The sequence below is a fragment of the Microtus oregoni genome, unplaced genomic scaffold (genome assembly GCF_018167655.1).
Source record: "Microtus oregoni isolate MIOR12 unplaced genomic scaffold, Mior012 000041F_ref0000270, whole genome shotgun sequence".
Lineage (NCBI taxonomy): Eukaryota > Metazoa > Chordata > Mammalia > Rodentia > Cricetidae > Microtus > Microtus oregoni.
This window is the reverse complement of record NW_024543208.1, coordinates 16,952,257-16,967,746: the sequence shown is the minus strand read 5'-3', so window position 1 is coordinate 16,967,746 and position 15,490 is coordinate 16,952,257. Positions and strand designations below refer to the sequence as shown.

At 41.1% G+C, this 15,490-nt stretch overlaps 1 protein-coding gene across 5 annotated transcripts in view; it reads right to left on the bottom strand.

Annotated features, from left to right (window-relative positions):
* Fkbp15 (FKBP prolyl isomerase family member 15) overlaps nucleotides 1–15,490 on the bottom strand; it is a 61,073-nt gene that overhangs the window by 18,755 nt on the left and 26,828 nt on the right. For all 5 annotated transcript variants that reach the window (XM_041632440.1, XM_041632441.1, XM_041632442.1 and 2 more), the window contains 8 exons: nucleotides 13,925–14,067; nucleotides 13,448–13,505; nucleotides 11,863–11,970; nucleotides 8,654–8,756; nucleotides 7,180–7,286; nucleotides 5,374–5,488; nucleotides 2,535–2,644; nucleotides 370–477 (listed from right to left, as the gene is read on the bottom strand). In XM_041632440.1, the coding sequence (XP_041488374.1) occupies nucleotides 370–477; nucleotides 2,535–2,644; nucleotides 5,374–5,488; nucleotides 7,180–7,286; nucleotides 8,654–8,756; nucleotides 11,863–11,970; nucleotides 13,448–13,505; nucleotides 13,925–14,067 (852 nt within the window). The remainder of the gene's footprint in view (nucleotides 1–369; nucleotides 478–2,534; nucleotides 2,645–5,373; nucleotides 5,489–7,179; nucleotides 7,287–8,653; nucleotides 8,757–11,862; nucleotides 11,971–13,447; nucleotides 13,506–13,924; nucleotides 14,068–15,490) is intronic.

Sequence of the window (15,490 nt, the reverse complement as noted above, 5' to 3'; positions counted from 1 at the left end):
AAGGAAGTGGGTCACTGAGGATAGCACTGCAGGGTTCCTAGTTAGGTCCCACTTCTTGTTGGCTCTCGGCTCAATGGGAATAGTTGCCTCACCCTCTGCTACCACCCCTATCTGCCGTGATAGGCTGTATGCTCTCAAACTAAGAGGCAAAATAAACCCTGCTTCCTTAAGCTGTTTCTTGCCAAGTATTCAGTCACAGCAATAAGAAAATAACTAATACGATAGTACAAGTCATAGGACCGAATTAAGCCATAATGGCTTGTCCAACTGTGGTAGTCAACACATGCTGCTTCTGGGGGCAAAGGCAGCACATCTGCGGAGGGAGCATGGACAAGTTCTCCAGGCTGTGCTGTGCTCCATCACCCTCACCTGAATGATTCGCTGGATGTTGCTCATAATCATGCTTGTTTCCATTGTGACCGACATGTTAGGAAGAAGCATAGGATTGCCAGAGCTATGTCTCTGTAACTCTTCAACCTGCAAAACATGTGAACATGTGGAACTACAGAAATACAATTCACCCAGGACCAATCACTTTTTTGAGAGAGTTAAAAATTTCTGAGACAATATCTAAATGTAAGCCTGCTTTCTCCGCTAACTTGATCCCAAAGTGAACATGAGCCTCTTCTAGGCAACTGACTACAGGCTGTGAGTACGGGAACCGGAGGAGTTTTCCTGCAGCTGTGGCCTCTCCCAGTTACATCCTACTTACTGTCTAATTCTTGTTACACACACCTCCTTTTTTTCACATTTTTGTTATCTTTTTTAAAATTAAAAAATATATATATTTAGATTTATTTATGTGTCTTGAGTGTTTTGTCTACAAGGATGTATGTGCAACATGTGTGTGCCTGGTGCATCAGAGAAGAGAGCATCGGCTCTCCTGGAACTGTGGGTGCTGGGAACTGAACTTTGGTCCTCTGCAAAAGTACTCTTAATCACTGAACTGTCTCTTCAGCCTCTATTTATTATTTCTTTATTATAATTTCATACATGGTGTTCTCTGTGCTTCGTTGTGACCTGGAGTTGCTAGGGTAGAGGACTGAGCTCGGAATTGGCCATGGACGCAGTGACCTATGAGGATGTGCATATGAACTTCACTCAGGAAGATTGGGCTTTGCTGGATCCTTCACAGAAGAGTCTCTACAGAGATGTGATGCTGGAAACCTACTGGAACCTCACTGCTGTAGGCTACAATTGGAAGACCAGAATATTGAAGAACATTGTCAAAGTTCTAGACAACAAGGAAGCTATTTTATCTTCAAAGAAGCAAACATATCTAATATTCAAGAGGATCTTTATGAATGTAAGCAACATGATAAAACATTTGGATCTAATTCCTCTTTAAAAGTACACCAAAGAACTAATTTGGAAGTACAAAACTATGAATATTATCAAAATATTAAAGCCTTCCCATATAAAAATCTCAATCAAGTATGTGTAACTCACAGGAGAGAGAAAACACATGACTATCATCCTTTGGATACAGCCACTGCACATACCAGTTATCTTCTAATACGTGAAAGAATTCATACTGGAGCAAAACCCTATGAATGTAATCATTGTTGTAAAGCCTTTGCCCGTAAGTATGATTGTCAGATACATGAAAGAATTCATACTGGAGAGAAACCTTATGTACGTAATTACTGTAGTAAAGCCTTTATGCAAAAGAGTCATCTTCTTATTCACGAAAGAAGTCATACTGGAGAGAAACCGTATGGATGTAATCACTGTGGTAAAACCTTTGCATATAAAAGTAATCTTAAAATACATGAAAGAAGTCATACTGGAGAGAAACCCTATAAATGTAGTCAATGTGGAAAAGTCTTTGGCTATAAAAATCATCTTCAACAGCCTGGTCTACAGAGCTAGTTCCAGGACAGGCTCCAAAGCCACAGAGAAACCCTGTCTCAAAAAACCAAAAAAAAAAAAAAAAAAAAAATCATCTTCAAATACATGAAAGAATTCATACAGGAAAGAAACCCTATGAATGTAGTCAATGTGGTTAAACCTTTGCCTATAAAAATTATCTTCAAATACAAGAAAGAAGTCACTGGAGAGAAACCCTACGAATGTAATCATCGTGGTAAAACCTTTGCATATAAAAGTAATTTTAAAATACACAAAAGATGTCATGCTGGAGAGAAACCTTACAGATATTGTTAATGTGGTAAATGTTTTAGAATAATTTGAATAATAAAATTTATTTGCAAATGAAAATAATAAAAAATTCATACATATAAACAATGAGTATTATACTTACTCTCCTTTATTAAAATTAGTATTTATTTATTGAAAACACGCTATGTATTACTATGTGTACACGCGATATGTGAGAGTGTGGACATGCACACCTGTGTCACAGCACGTGTCCCAAGTCAGAGTATAATTTGCAGGAGTCAGTTCTCCCTTTCCATGATGAGTTTCAGGGAGAAAACTCAAGTTGTTGGATGTGTTCAGCAAGTGCGTTTACCTGCTGAGCCATCTCTGGCCCAGCTGCTCCATTTTCAGAGCCTCATTTCTGACTTAGTCACCTTAGTCAGGAGATGATCCATTTTATCAGCCACTTTGCTGACTGCCATTCGAATTTCAGTGTTGTGTTGCCGAGCTTCAGTCATGAGAAAGGACGTCATGTCACCTGATCCTAAACAGACATCAAAAGGAAAGAGAAACTAAGGGTGGGAAAGTAAGGGCAGTTTTAGCAGAGGAAAGAAAGGACCCCTTCCATGTCCTAGGACATACAGTATGTGATTTCACACCGTCAGGAATAGAGACAGGACTCACAAGCTAATAATAACTAGGTTATAGTTCTGTAAAAACATATCAAGGGCTAGAATGTGGACTGCTACAATCCTGGCACTTATATTGCTTCCCCTTTCACCAAACTGCATACCAGGCATTGCATGGGCATCAGGAATACAGTCATGAAAAAAAAAAAAAACATGGTTCCAGATCTTAGTGGGCTTCAATTGGGAAACTAACATAAACAAATCATTACAACAGAGTATGTTAAATGCAAAATGGGCATAGTAGCACATGACTAACTCATACAGCACACGGAAGATTTGGAGTTCAAGATCAGCCTGGGCTTCCTGAAATACTATCTCAAAAACAATTTTTTAAGAGGGTGACTTGAAGTGCAAAAATTGGGGCATGTATAAAGTACAAAAGTAGCACCTTAAAAGCAGTAATCTTTTGGTGACATTCGTATGCAGTTGTGTCTGTGGGAGCAGTGGATGGAGAAATGGTGAGCCAGAGGAAATGCCAGGTTGGAGGGATGTAGAAGTGTTTCAAAGATGGGGAAAGAACAGGGCTCCATGGCATGCCGATGTGAGGCTGACCAAATCCACTTAAAAGCCTGAGAGAGCTTGGGAAGTTATTCTAGATAGAAAAGAATAAAGTTAAGCACGGCTTTTTGATAGCAGAACTTTCTTGGATGGGCTCTTCTTGCTAGAGGCAAGCACTCTCATTTAAGAGAAGCTTCCTGACTCAGCTTTAGCTGCAAAACCTTGCAGCTCTTTTAAGATGGCCCAGATGTCTGAATTCTACACCCAGAACAGATTCAAGACTGCTGCCTGAGATGATCAAGCCTTACAGGATACTACAGTCAGGACTTGATCATAATTCTAAATTTTCCTTAGGTCCCCATAAGATCATCAGCAACCCCAATCAGCAAAGTAGTCTGGAAAACTACACCCACTTTCCAAAAATATGGACTATGAATATTTTCCTTTGATTAGAATGTTGGTTACAAGTTGTTATGGATAATGGTCAGGAGAAAAGCTAAAGAAAGGACATTAGATTCAGAGTTCTTGTTTTTAAAAAAGGGGGGGGAGTGCTGTGGGACAACGGTCTTATCCTGCCACTTGTATTATTTTTAATAAAAAGCTGATTGGCCAGTAGCCAGGCAGAAGTAGAGGTGTGGCAACAAGAATTACGGGAAGAGAGAAGTTTCAGTCTGCAGTCATGACCCAGCCACAGAGGAAGCAAGATGTGACTGCCTCACAGAAAAAGGTACCAAGCCACGTGGCTAATAATTATGGGCTAATATAAGTTATAAGAGTTCGGGGCTGGAGAACGGGCTCAGCAGTTAAGAGCACTGACTGCTCTTCCAGAGGTCCTGAGTTCAATTCCCAGCAACCACGTGGTGGCTCTGGTGCCCTCTTCTGGCCTACAGGCAGGATACTGTATAAATAAATTTTTTAAAAAAGTTAATAAGAAGTCTGTGCTAATAGGCCAACCAGTTTATAATTAATGTTGACATCTGTGTGATTCTTTGGGACTTAACAACTGCAGGACTGGGTGGGACAGAAAGCTCTGTCAGCAGCTCCAGATAAAGACTGCATTAGGAAGCCCTTCCCACTGTAAGTCTATTGGATATATTTGTTTCCTCTTGCCACTATCTGATGCCAAAGTGATTACTAAGCAAAAGACAAGCTGCACACCCTGACAGGGAACCAACACCTCAGTCAACATTTTTACCTGCTTTGTTTACAAAACACGCCTATGCTTGCACAAGTGCATAAAATACACACAAAGTGCCCAGGATGCTCTTCTATGACAGAGAGGACAGTTACCTTTACTTTATCCCATTTTGTATTGCTTGACATTTTTATTAAAGTGAATTGCTTTCATAATTTAGAGTTTTTAACAAAATAATTTTAACCTGGGGCGTTCAACACCCACAGCAATGCTCGTGTTTCCTCTCAGTCCCTCCAGGATTCGCTCCTTCACTCTCTGCTATGTGCTCTAGGCACCCCGACAGAGGACAAAGGGCTGGCAGGAGAGCACTGAGGGAAGAAGACCCAGAAAGTGTGCACCAGGGGACTTTGGGGAAGATACAAATGTTCTAAAAATTGGATTGTTGTGATAGACACACAACCCTGAACTTTTCCAAATAAATAAATAAAGGTGTTTGTTCCACAAGCTCAAGGAACTGAATTTGAATCCCCAGCACCCCCAGCTCAACAAAAAAGTTGAGCATGGTTGTGTATACCTGTAACCCCAGCACTAGGGGGTGGACAGAGGTAGATCCTAAAAGTTCCCAAAGTCTACCCAGAATGGCAGATTTCCAGTTCTCTAACAGACCTAGTCTCAAAATAATAAGCTGCAGACCAATAGAGGAAGACATTAAATGTCCTCCTCTGCTCTGGACATAGATGTACACAGTGTGCATACCTGCACACTTATATGCTTGCACGCATATATACATACACAGCTTACACTATGTATTTAAATGAATTATGGTATATAAATTACAACCCAATCAAGCTGTTAAAACATTGAAAAGAAAGAAAGGGTAGAGAGCTGTTGGGGAAAAGTGGAAACACAATGGGAGGGAGGACAGACTGGGAGGAGGAAGGTATTCCCTACCTTGAAAGTGGGGAGCCTGGGGCAGTGGCACTGGGTACAAGGGCCGAACAGGCTGCAGCTGCGAGGTGACTGAGCATGCCTGGGGATATGTGTAGGCCTGCACACCTGCACAGGGCTGAGAAAATGACCAGTTACTTGTTTACTTTCCTATGATAGAACAAAACAGATAAACAGGGAGGAGGATGATAAGACCAGGGTGAGTCAGTTGTCTATGGGACTTGATCACTGGTCACTCCAGTCCTACCCAGAACCTGAGGAACAGGAATCTTGGATCACCACCCAGTCCTCCGGCAATGTGATTTAATGACACGGGAATTTATTCCCTTTAATCAGGCCTATTTTAAGGAAAACTTGAAACTAAGCAAACCCTGTTTGGTTTCTTTTAAAGAAAAAAAAAAATCTTTTCAAGATTCAAAACTAAGCCAGACAGTTTCCTGGAAGCCTCAGGAGGCCTCTCCCCTGATAGAGTAAATTTTTTTTTTATTTTAAAAGCTTTTTTTTTCTTTCTTATTGGTCCTGTAAGGTTCCTTTATTTTTTTTTTAATTTATTTATTTATTAAAGATTTCTGTCTCTTCCCCACCACCGCCTCCCATTTCTCTCCCCCTCCCCCAATTAATTCACCCCCCCTCCTCAGCCCGAAAAGCAATCAGGGTTCCCTGTCCTGTGGGAAGTCCAAGGAACCCCCACCTCCATCCAGGTCTAGTAAGTTGAGCATCCAAACTGCCTAGGCTCCCACTAAGCCAGCGCGTGCAGCTTTTTAAAATCATTGTATGCGTGTGTGTCTATGCACAGATGTCATCCATTGCCCAGCCCCTAGGCTCTGTTTTGTGTGTGTTTTCAGACAAGGTTGCATTCTTAATGTTCCTGCTTTCAGCTCCGTAGTGAGACCACGTCCAATACTCTTGCTAGATCCTTAGTGTGAGACGACAGACGTTTACCACCACGTCCAATACGCTTGCTAGATCCTGATGCTTATCTGGGTGACCAGGGGCTCTCATTTTCTGGAATATCTCAACTGTGAAAGGAAGATGTTTCTGTTTTATGGGGATTTGCTGCATGGACTAAATGAGGTGATACAGGCAAAGCTCTAACAACTGCGAATTAAGTGACTGGCAAAAGGTAAAAGCTCAATAAACAGTCGCTATTGTTCTTTCCCCCATAGGAATCTAGCTTATTTCTAAAGACAACATAACAACCCAAACATTGTTCAATTAAAACAAAAATTCTCAGTCTGTGACAGAGGGATTTTCCATTGTGGGAGACTTTTTTCATCTTTGATCCTCTGTTCAGAATCGACATGGAGGGTGGGGGCTGACAGAGAGCGATTGCTGGGTATTGTGCACCTTTACTATGCGCCAGGCCAGGCTCTAACACCTACTCTGCATATTCTTGCACTTAATCTTTCACTGAAACTTGTAAACAGAAAACATTTTGTGGTTTTAGGGATAAGAAAGTAGTAATTTAGGGAAAGGGAAATTACAAACACTTCACACTCCTAAGTCTGGACTAGCACTTGACAGTCTCAGGCTTTAATTACAAACACTGACTTGGAGAACTGCTGCCATGTGAAAAGGAGGGAAGGGATCTTCTATGTTCACACAAGAAGACCAACAGAAATTAATCTCATGACTAAAGTCGTTTTAAAATAATATTGTTGCCCAAGGGCTGGATGTAGACCGATAATTTCAGCTCTCAGGAGGCAGGAAGCAAGCAGATCTCTGAGAGTTTGAGGTCAACCAAGACTACCTGAGACCCTGTTTCAAAATAACAAATAAAGAAATTTATAAACTAAAAGAAATAGTTACCTGAAAGTTCTGAGCATTTCCAGCTGCAGCTGAGTGTGAATCAAGGGGTGTAACTTGCATCAAGGCAGCAGAGGGTGTTTGGAACCCAGAAACAGATGGTTGAGGTGCTAGGATAAATCAAGATATTTTTACTGTTATCCATCCTTGCTTCTTGTGTTAATGCAAAAACACAACTTTATCTCAAAGAAGATAGGAGGTAATTTATTTTGGAGCCAAATGTGTATGGCCATGGCCAGGGAACACTGCTTTGGGTGACCCAAATTCCATGTTCCTATACAGTCAACAGTTTCATGAAATTTTCACAAATCTAGACAATTTTAAAATATAGTGATGGAAACATCAGGTAGGTATGTTCCACAAAGGGAAGAGATCTCATTTTCAGGCCTCAGATGCTATCTGACCACATTGTTAGCTTTTGGTTGATGGAGTCTAGAGGCTAGTACTCTGTATATTCCAAGGATTTACCTAGTAGTGACAGAAGGAAGGACAATAAATAGCTATTCAGCACATGCTAGGGGTAGCATGGGAGAGCTGTCCCTATTTCTGGTGGACCAGCCCTGCAGCTCTCCAAGGATAAGATCCGGCCGGCCCCATCGTCCACTCCATCTATGATCTGGAGCATGTGAAGGCCCTGACCTGCAGACCCAAAGCGGCAGGAGCTCCACAACACAGGGCAACAACAGGATCTCCAGGAGGAGCCCAAGCGAGGGCCCAGCAACAACAGAGTAGTAGAAACCAGAGACCTCACACCAGACCAGTGACTCCTGGCAATGAACACTTGCAAGTAAAGATACATGGACAGAGAGGTTCACAGTGTGACTTGCGGAGTCACACTGTAGGTTCATGATGGCGGACTGAAGGGATGGGGAAATGAATGGGTTAAGATACATGATGTAAAAGACATATAGAATAAATACATAATTTTCTTTAAAAATGGTTATTAAGCCCAAGATAAATTACAACTGGTCTCTGGACCTGCTGGAAACCTCCTTTGCCACAGCCACTGGCCTCTCATAAGTTAGTCAGCTTTGTAGAAGGGCCAGTGCCAGGTGGGGCTCTTTCCAGGAACTTTCCTTCACACTCCTAAGTTTGGGCTAGTACTTGACATTCCCGTGCTTTAAACCAGACCACTTTCCCCGCTTCATCCCCCAAAGCAGCGTCACAGGCACGCCAACAACTGATGAAAACAGTGTCCCTTGTGCATCTGACTCAGGTCCATCTGCTGACACAAGTGCACAATGACAGAAGGAGCTGTCTCAACAGCTGAGCACAGACTTCCAAAGGGGACAATGCAACACAGCAAAAATCACAACAAACAGGCTGAATCCACTTGACTCTGAAAGTGTTCTACCAGGACAAACTGATAAGTCCCTAACCCCGACCCAGCACTGACAATGCAAGCTAATAATCTAAGGAACACTGACGAAAACTTGGATCCAATTCAAGGGCCAAGCCTTAGAGGTTCCTTTCTTACCCTGTGAGGCCATCTGTGGTAACACCGGATGGGCTGGCTGAAGAGAAGGCTGGACAGATGGTGTCACCAGGGACTGCCCAGCTCCTCGTAAAACAGTCGCATCCTGAAAGAGGCACAAGGGTTGGTCTCTGTCTAGGCCGTTAGCTGAAGACTGAGGCTGCAATACAGAATTTTCAGGCAAGAAAGAGGAAGGAAAGGCATGCAGAAAGCCAACAGTCAAGGACATGAGTTGTATGAAGCAAGCATTCAATTATACAAGAGAATAAGAGCCCTTCTTCCTATAAGTCATATCAAATAAATACAGTTCATTTCTGCGGATTTTCTAAGCTAACGTTTCATCATTCCAAGCACCTTAGTCGACAGATCTACAGAACACACCTGACTAATCTAACTGGCTCCCACAGTAAGGGCCTCCTACAAGGAAAGCCAACAATAATGAAGCCTCGCCTCTTCTGCAGTCAAGGCCACTGGACAGAGTGGGACTCACCGCACCTCATTACCATGCCGGCTTTGATGCTGGCAGTCTAGAATTTGCCCGAATTCTTTTGTTGTTGCATTGTTTTTGTTTTTGAGAAAGTTTTTTTGAGTCTTTCTATGCAGCCGTGGCTGTCCTGAAACTTGCTAAATGGACCAGACTGGCCTCCTGCTCTGCCTCCTAAGTGCTGAGATTAAAGTGCGCGTCAACCACACCCAGCTGTTTGCTCTCAGTCTTAAAATATTTTTTAAAAAATCATAAAACCAAAGCTGTAACTCTAAGCAAAGCTGCTCCATCTTCTTGCTTCATGCAAGGCCAGAAAGTCCTGACAGAAATACTCTGCTCTGCTGTGGTTCAAGACTGTCCCTCTTTGATTCTTATCCTTTAAAGCGATATACTTTATGTGTATTACTGATATTAACATAGATATTTATGATATAACATTAAGTTTAAAAGTTTATAAAGCAATATTTGAAGAAAATGACCCTTTGTTAAACAAATTCTTTATACTTTTTAATTATATAATAAAGTAACCTAGTTTTAATTACTTATATTTAAATTTTAATTAATTACATATTTAAAAAGTAGTTTTTAGACAGGAGGTGGTGGTGGTGGTGCATGCTTTTAATCCCAGCACTCGGGAGGCAGAGGCAGGCAGATCTCTGTAAATTTGAGGCCAGCCTGGTCTACTGAGGAAGTTCCAGAACAGGCTCTAAAGTTACAGAACAACCCTGTCTTGAAAAACCAAAAAAAAAGTAATTTTTAATTAATTATATTATCCAAATTTTATTTATAGAAACTAGGAAAATAATAACAAAATAGTAAGCTCCATTTAAAATGTTAGAATACTCTAGGAAACGAATAAAACAATACTATAAAAAAACAAAGCCTATTTCAGAGCACATTTTATATCTTTTCATTTTATTTTATTTTATTTTATTTTTTTGTGTTTTCAAGACAGGGTTTCTCTGTGTTGCTTTGGAGCCTGTCCTGGAACTAGCTCTTTTAGACCAGGCCGGCTGGCCTCAAACTCACAGAGATCCTCCTGCCTCTGCCTCCCGAGTTCTGGGATTAAAGGCGTGCGCCAGCACCACCCAGCTTATCTTTTCATTTTATATCAAATGAAAAAATTCTCAAAAATAAGTCTATCTTAGTTCATTTGAAAAAGAACTGTCTGATCAGTAACAAGCTAACCAACAAAAAAAGGCTTAAGCTACTTTAGATTCTTGTGGGTTACAAATTTAGATCTAAATAAATGTAAAATAATCATATTTCTAAAAGATATGCCATATTTCTAAAATCTAAAACTGGGAGTGTCTTCTTTTGTATGTGTGGGTTTGTGTGTGTTCATGTGTGTATAGAGAAGGGCATGTGCACACGTGTGCACTTTTGTGCATGTGGAGGTCAGAGGTCAACAGTGGGTGTTTTGCATGATCACTTTCCACCTTAATTTTGAGTCAGAGTCTCCCACCAAACCTAGAGCTCACTGACTGACTAGACTGCCTGGCTCAAGAGCCTCCTCAGAGCTGGGATCCAGGATGCACCATCACCTGCTGTTACGTGGTGCAGGAGAGCTACCTAGGTTTGCACAGCAAGTACTTTCCCATAACTGAACATCCCCCTAGCCTGGAGATGCTGTCTACACAAAATATCAAGAGCAAAAAGCAAGGGGGATTGGTAGATAATCAACAAAATTCTTAAACTTCTAAACAACACCTTTTTGTTTTGTTTTAATTTGGTTTCATTTGGTTTTGGTTTTCATTTTTGTTTTTAAGATAGGATTTCTGTTTGTTACAGCACTAATTGTCCTAGAACTTGCTTTGTAGACCAGGTTGGCCTCCAACTCACTGAAATCTGCCTGCCTGTGCCTCCCAAATGCCGGGATTAAAGGTGGGTGCCACCACCACCTAGCTAAACAACATTTTTAAAACACAAGAAAAAAGCATTATATATAAAGTCATAAAATGTAACAGTTTGGTATTTAAACAACAGGTATTACTGGCAAGAAGACCCAGACTGATCCAAACATGAATGTAAGCCAGAAGTAGTGGTATGTACCTATAGTCCCATACACTGGGGGGCTGAGGGAGGGAATCACTTGAACCAGAAGTAGTGGTGTGTGCCTATAGTCCTATACACTGGGGGGCTGAGAAGTAGTGGCATGTGCCTATAGTGCTATACACTGGGGGGCTGAGGGAGGGAATCACTTGAACACAGGAGTTCAGAGTAGGCAAAATGGTGAGACTCAGTCTTGAAGGAAGAAAAGGAAGAATTGAGCACCTGTAGACATGTATGCAGGCAAAACATCCATATACATATATATGTGTGTGTGTGTGTGTGTGTATAAAATTTTAAAGAGCAAAAGAAACTTTTAAAAAGTAGACTAGAGTGCCTGCTGTTGATTGTAAATCCTGTCTGAAGACTGATTCTTTTTTCTCAACATGAAGCAGATTTATTCCAGACAGACATGTAAAGATTATGAGCAATACAGATTCCAGATCGTGGTACATGAACACTAACCAAACCTCTCTAAATAAACGGTCCAGTTCTTGAGTCAGAGGTGTAGGATTTACCTCCATTTGGGGAAGGCCGAATTACAGAAGAAAGACATGTAGTGATCTCATACTTCCTACTTCTGAATTAGAAGTAGGAAAGGAAGGAACTTATTTCAACCAAAGAAACAGAAGATGGCAGCACCTGTACAATGCATTTTAATACAGTCAAGGGGACATACTTCCGTTTCTGAGTCATTGGGATCCAGCTGCGGTGGAAGGATGGGCAGCATGGGCTGGCCCATTTTAGCCATCCTAGAGATCAGCTTGGCCTTGACCGTATCTGGATTCTAAAGAGAAGGCACAAACATTACTGAACTGAGGTTGCTTTCAAACAGGTCTACTTCTTTGTCTTGTGTCAAAACCTTTAACCGTACTATTCCCGTTTTGAAACCATTTCTTCTAGAAAGCAAGAATTATTTATGATACCAAATACAATGCAAATGCTATGTAAATACAGTACTGAGGAAATAACGACAAGAAAGATGTCTGTCTGTGCACATTCAGCTCACATGCAATCCCTATAGCGCCCTAAAAAAGTAAGAATTAAAGATGTCATACATAGAAGCATACAATTAATAATAACAACAGTAAAGCTAAGTGCCTACAGATCTAGAATGGACTGCTTTTATATACATCATCTCCTTTAAACCGAGTGTCCTCACTGTAAAATGTGAGTGCTAATACATACTTGGTTTAACTTCCTGGGTTTAGAAAGTTTTTCCCCACTAGACCAATTACTTATGCGGTGTGTCCTGCTGTGGCTGGAGGAAGGGCCTGGCTCCCCCGTCACACCCTACCCAGGGCAAGGGAAGGCCTTGCTTGAGCTTGAAGTTCTTTTCCTATGGTCTGGTTCACCTCCAGCACACTCAGAGCCTGCATGGACCACGCAGGGCAGCAGGAAACTACCTTTTCATCCCTCCTAAAGGCATTCAAATCCAAATCTTACTGAAATAGCTATTGATCCTCTCCTCTGACCATCGGAGAAACAGAAAATCAGTGACCTGCTCACTTCATCCGTGGATGAAGCCTCAGTTTCTCTGGGAGAATAAAATCACAAGACGGTGACTCTTCCAGGGAAATGAGTGCTCTCCAGTCCTCACGCACACACACTTTCTTTGGTGGTAGTGGCAGTTACAGAATTTTTGTCCAAGATAAAATACATATAACATAAAATTATACTAGTGTAATATAAACAATGCTTATTAAGCACTTATAATATGTCAATATAATACTGAAAACTCAGCAAGTGTTCATTTCCTTATGTCAATTTACATATGAAGAAATAAACCTGCTTAGAGTGAGTTCTTCAAGGTCACACAGAATAAGAACAGAGAAAGCCAAGGGTTATCCTCTGATCCATTTCTAGTGGAATACATGGCATCTCTAAGATGGAGGTGCACTTCACTGGTGGGGTTCACACCAGTCTCCTAGCAACGCCACAACTACTGTGCATTAAAAGCGGCTTTGCGCAGGCTCTGCGCTCAGGGCTCTAGAGCATCTTCAATCCTCACAAGAACTGTAAAGGGGGGCTATGAAAATTATTTCCACTGCAACAATAAAGAAACTGAGGATTTGGAAAGTTAGATCATTTTCTCAGAACTACTGATGTAAAAGCACAAGCTAATGTCTACTGGCTGATTTCCAAGTAGGAAGAAAAGAATATTGTAATAATTAATTTCTATCCTAAGTCAGTGGCTCTCAAACCAGATACTAGACACATAAAACCAAGCACTCCAGGGCTCAGGGGTACAGAATTGTACTTACTGCATTTAAAGTAGGCTGTTCACTGAGAGAGTTAGATTTGGAACGAAGAGTTGGCTCCCTGAAATGAAATAAAACATCCTAAGATAATACAAAATCTATAATCACAAACCCAAATTAAGATGGCTTAAAAACATTGCTTTTGAAATGTTCAACTGAATAGCTAAAACAGAATTTTAACTCCTCTTTATTTGTATAGTCTTTGAAGGCAACCAAAGCTGAGCAATCTTTCAAATCCATTCCGCTTTCTCGTTCTGTCTTCATGCCCTTTGCCCAGCTTTCCCCCAGAATTCTGCAGATATTCTCACACCACTCTCACAGACTGTTAATCCATTGTCAGTAAAACTGATGCAGCATTTTCCCATTTTCCTGATCCTGTTTATTTTTTCTCCAATTACGTAAAAGTGACTGCAGTTTCAAACTGTATCTCAGGAACCAGGCTGAAGAATCCTAGAGCTTGCCATGGCCCTAACGTCTTACCCAGATTTGAGAGGCAGTGGTATGGGTGATGTCACAACAGGGTCACCTGAGAGGCTATCAGCAGTAGGTATGGGGGAGGGTGCTGCAGAGTCCCTGGAGCTCACACTGTGGCCATCAGAGCCCAAATCTCTAGCCAACTTCACCTGGGGTGAAACAGAATGTACAGGCTTACCCTTCCATACGCAGAAGACAAAGGAAATGGTTAGTTACAATCTGTGTGTATGAATGAGGGCAAAGGTGCTTTTCCAAACGGGGCTATAGCTTTGTAACTGTTCTGCTTACACATTAATGCACTTCCATGTCACTAAATATTTATCTTCATTGCTTTCATGAAAGCTACTGAAAAGTTTGTCTAACTTAGAGATCATGCTCTTTCTTGCTATGATCTACAAGGTAAAGTTTCTAAAGGATTTTTGAAACAGAAGTCATAAATATACATGCTATTATAAAAACCTATTTCACTTAATTAGATGACTTATTTCTATCACAAATAATATGCTTTAATGTCTAGCTCTATGTCTAGATCTTTGCATATTATCTTAGATATTTCCTGAGTACAAATTCCTGTAAGTTAAATTATTGGATAAAAGGTATACTCCTGGGCCCGGAAGATTACTAAGTGGGTAAAAGCACTACCCATTAAGACCAACAACTTGAATTTGATTTTCATAATCCACGGAGTGGAGAGAACGGATTCCTGTAAATCGTCCTCCGCCCTTCACATGTGTGTTATAGAATACACACACGCACACACAGAGTAAATGTTTTTAAGGAGTATGCTCACATTTTAAAAAGTTTTGCATAAATTATTAAGTCACTTTTGTAAAATCTGAACTTGTCCACAGGCACAGCAGTCTATAAACCTTTCTCGACTCCTTGACATGCTAGGTAAGGGTTATCATTATCAGTTTTGTCAACTTAATATGCTTGTCAGGCTCCAATTGTTTGTTTAAAGATACATTTTTATTTTTAAATTATGCATAGATGAGTGTGCCTGCATGACTTTATGTGCAGCACTTGCACACAGTTACTGCTAAGGCCAGCAGTAACTGACGGATCCTCTGGAGTTACAGGCTGTTATGAGCTGCTAATGTGAGTGCTGGGAACTGAACCTGGGTCCTCTGGGAAAGCAGGAAGTGCTCCTAACTACTGAACCATCTCTCCAGACCTCCTTTTTCTTTCTTTTTTTTTCCCAACTCAAGGTCCTCTTGGCTTTTTGTCCAATCACCATTTAAAATATTAGATATGACAAGGCATTTTTAAGTGACGTCTATTTAGTAGATACTCTCCCCTCATCTCCCTCCTCCTTACCCCATTCCCCTTTATTTTCCCTCTCCAGTCTCTTTCCCACTCTCAAGCATGCTTTTTCTAATTTCTCTCTCTCGTTCTTTGAGACAGAGTCTCACTATGTAGCTCTGATTGTCCTGGAACTCACTCTATAGACCAGGTTGGACTCAAACTCACAGAGATCCACCTGCTTCTGCTTCTCAAATGCTGAGACCAATGGCATGTGCCACTATGCTCAGTTTTAATTTCTTGATTACTGGTAAAGTAGAAAACTTTTGG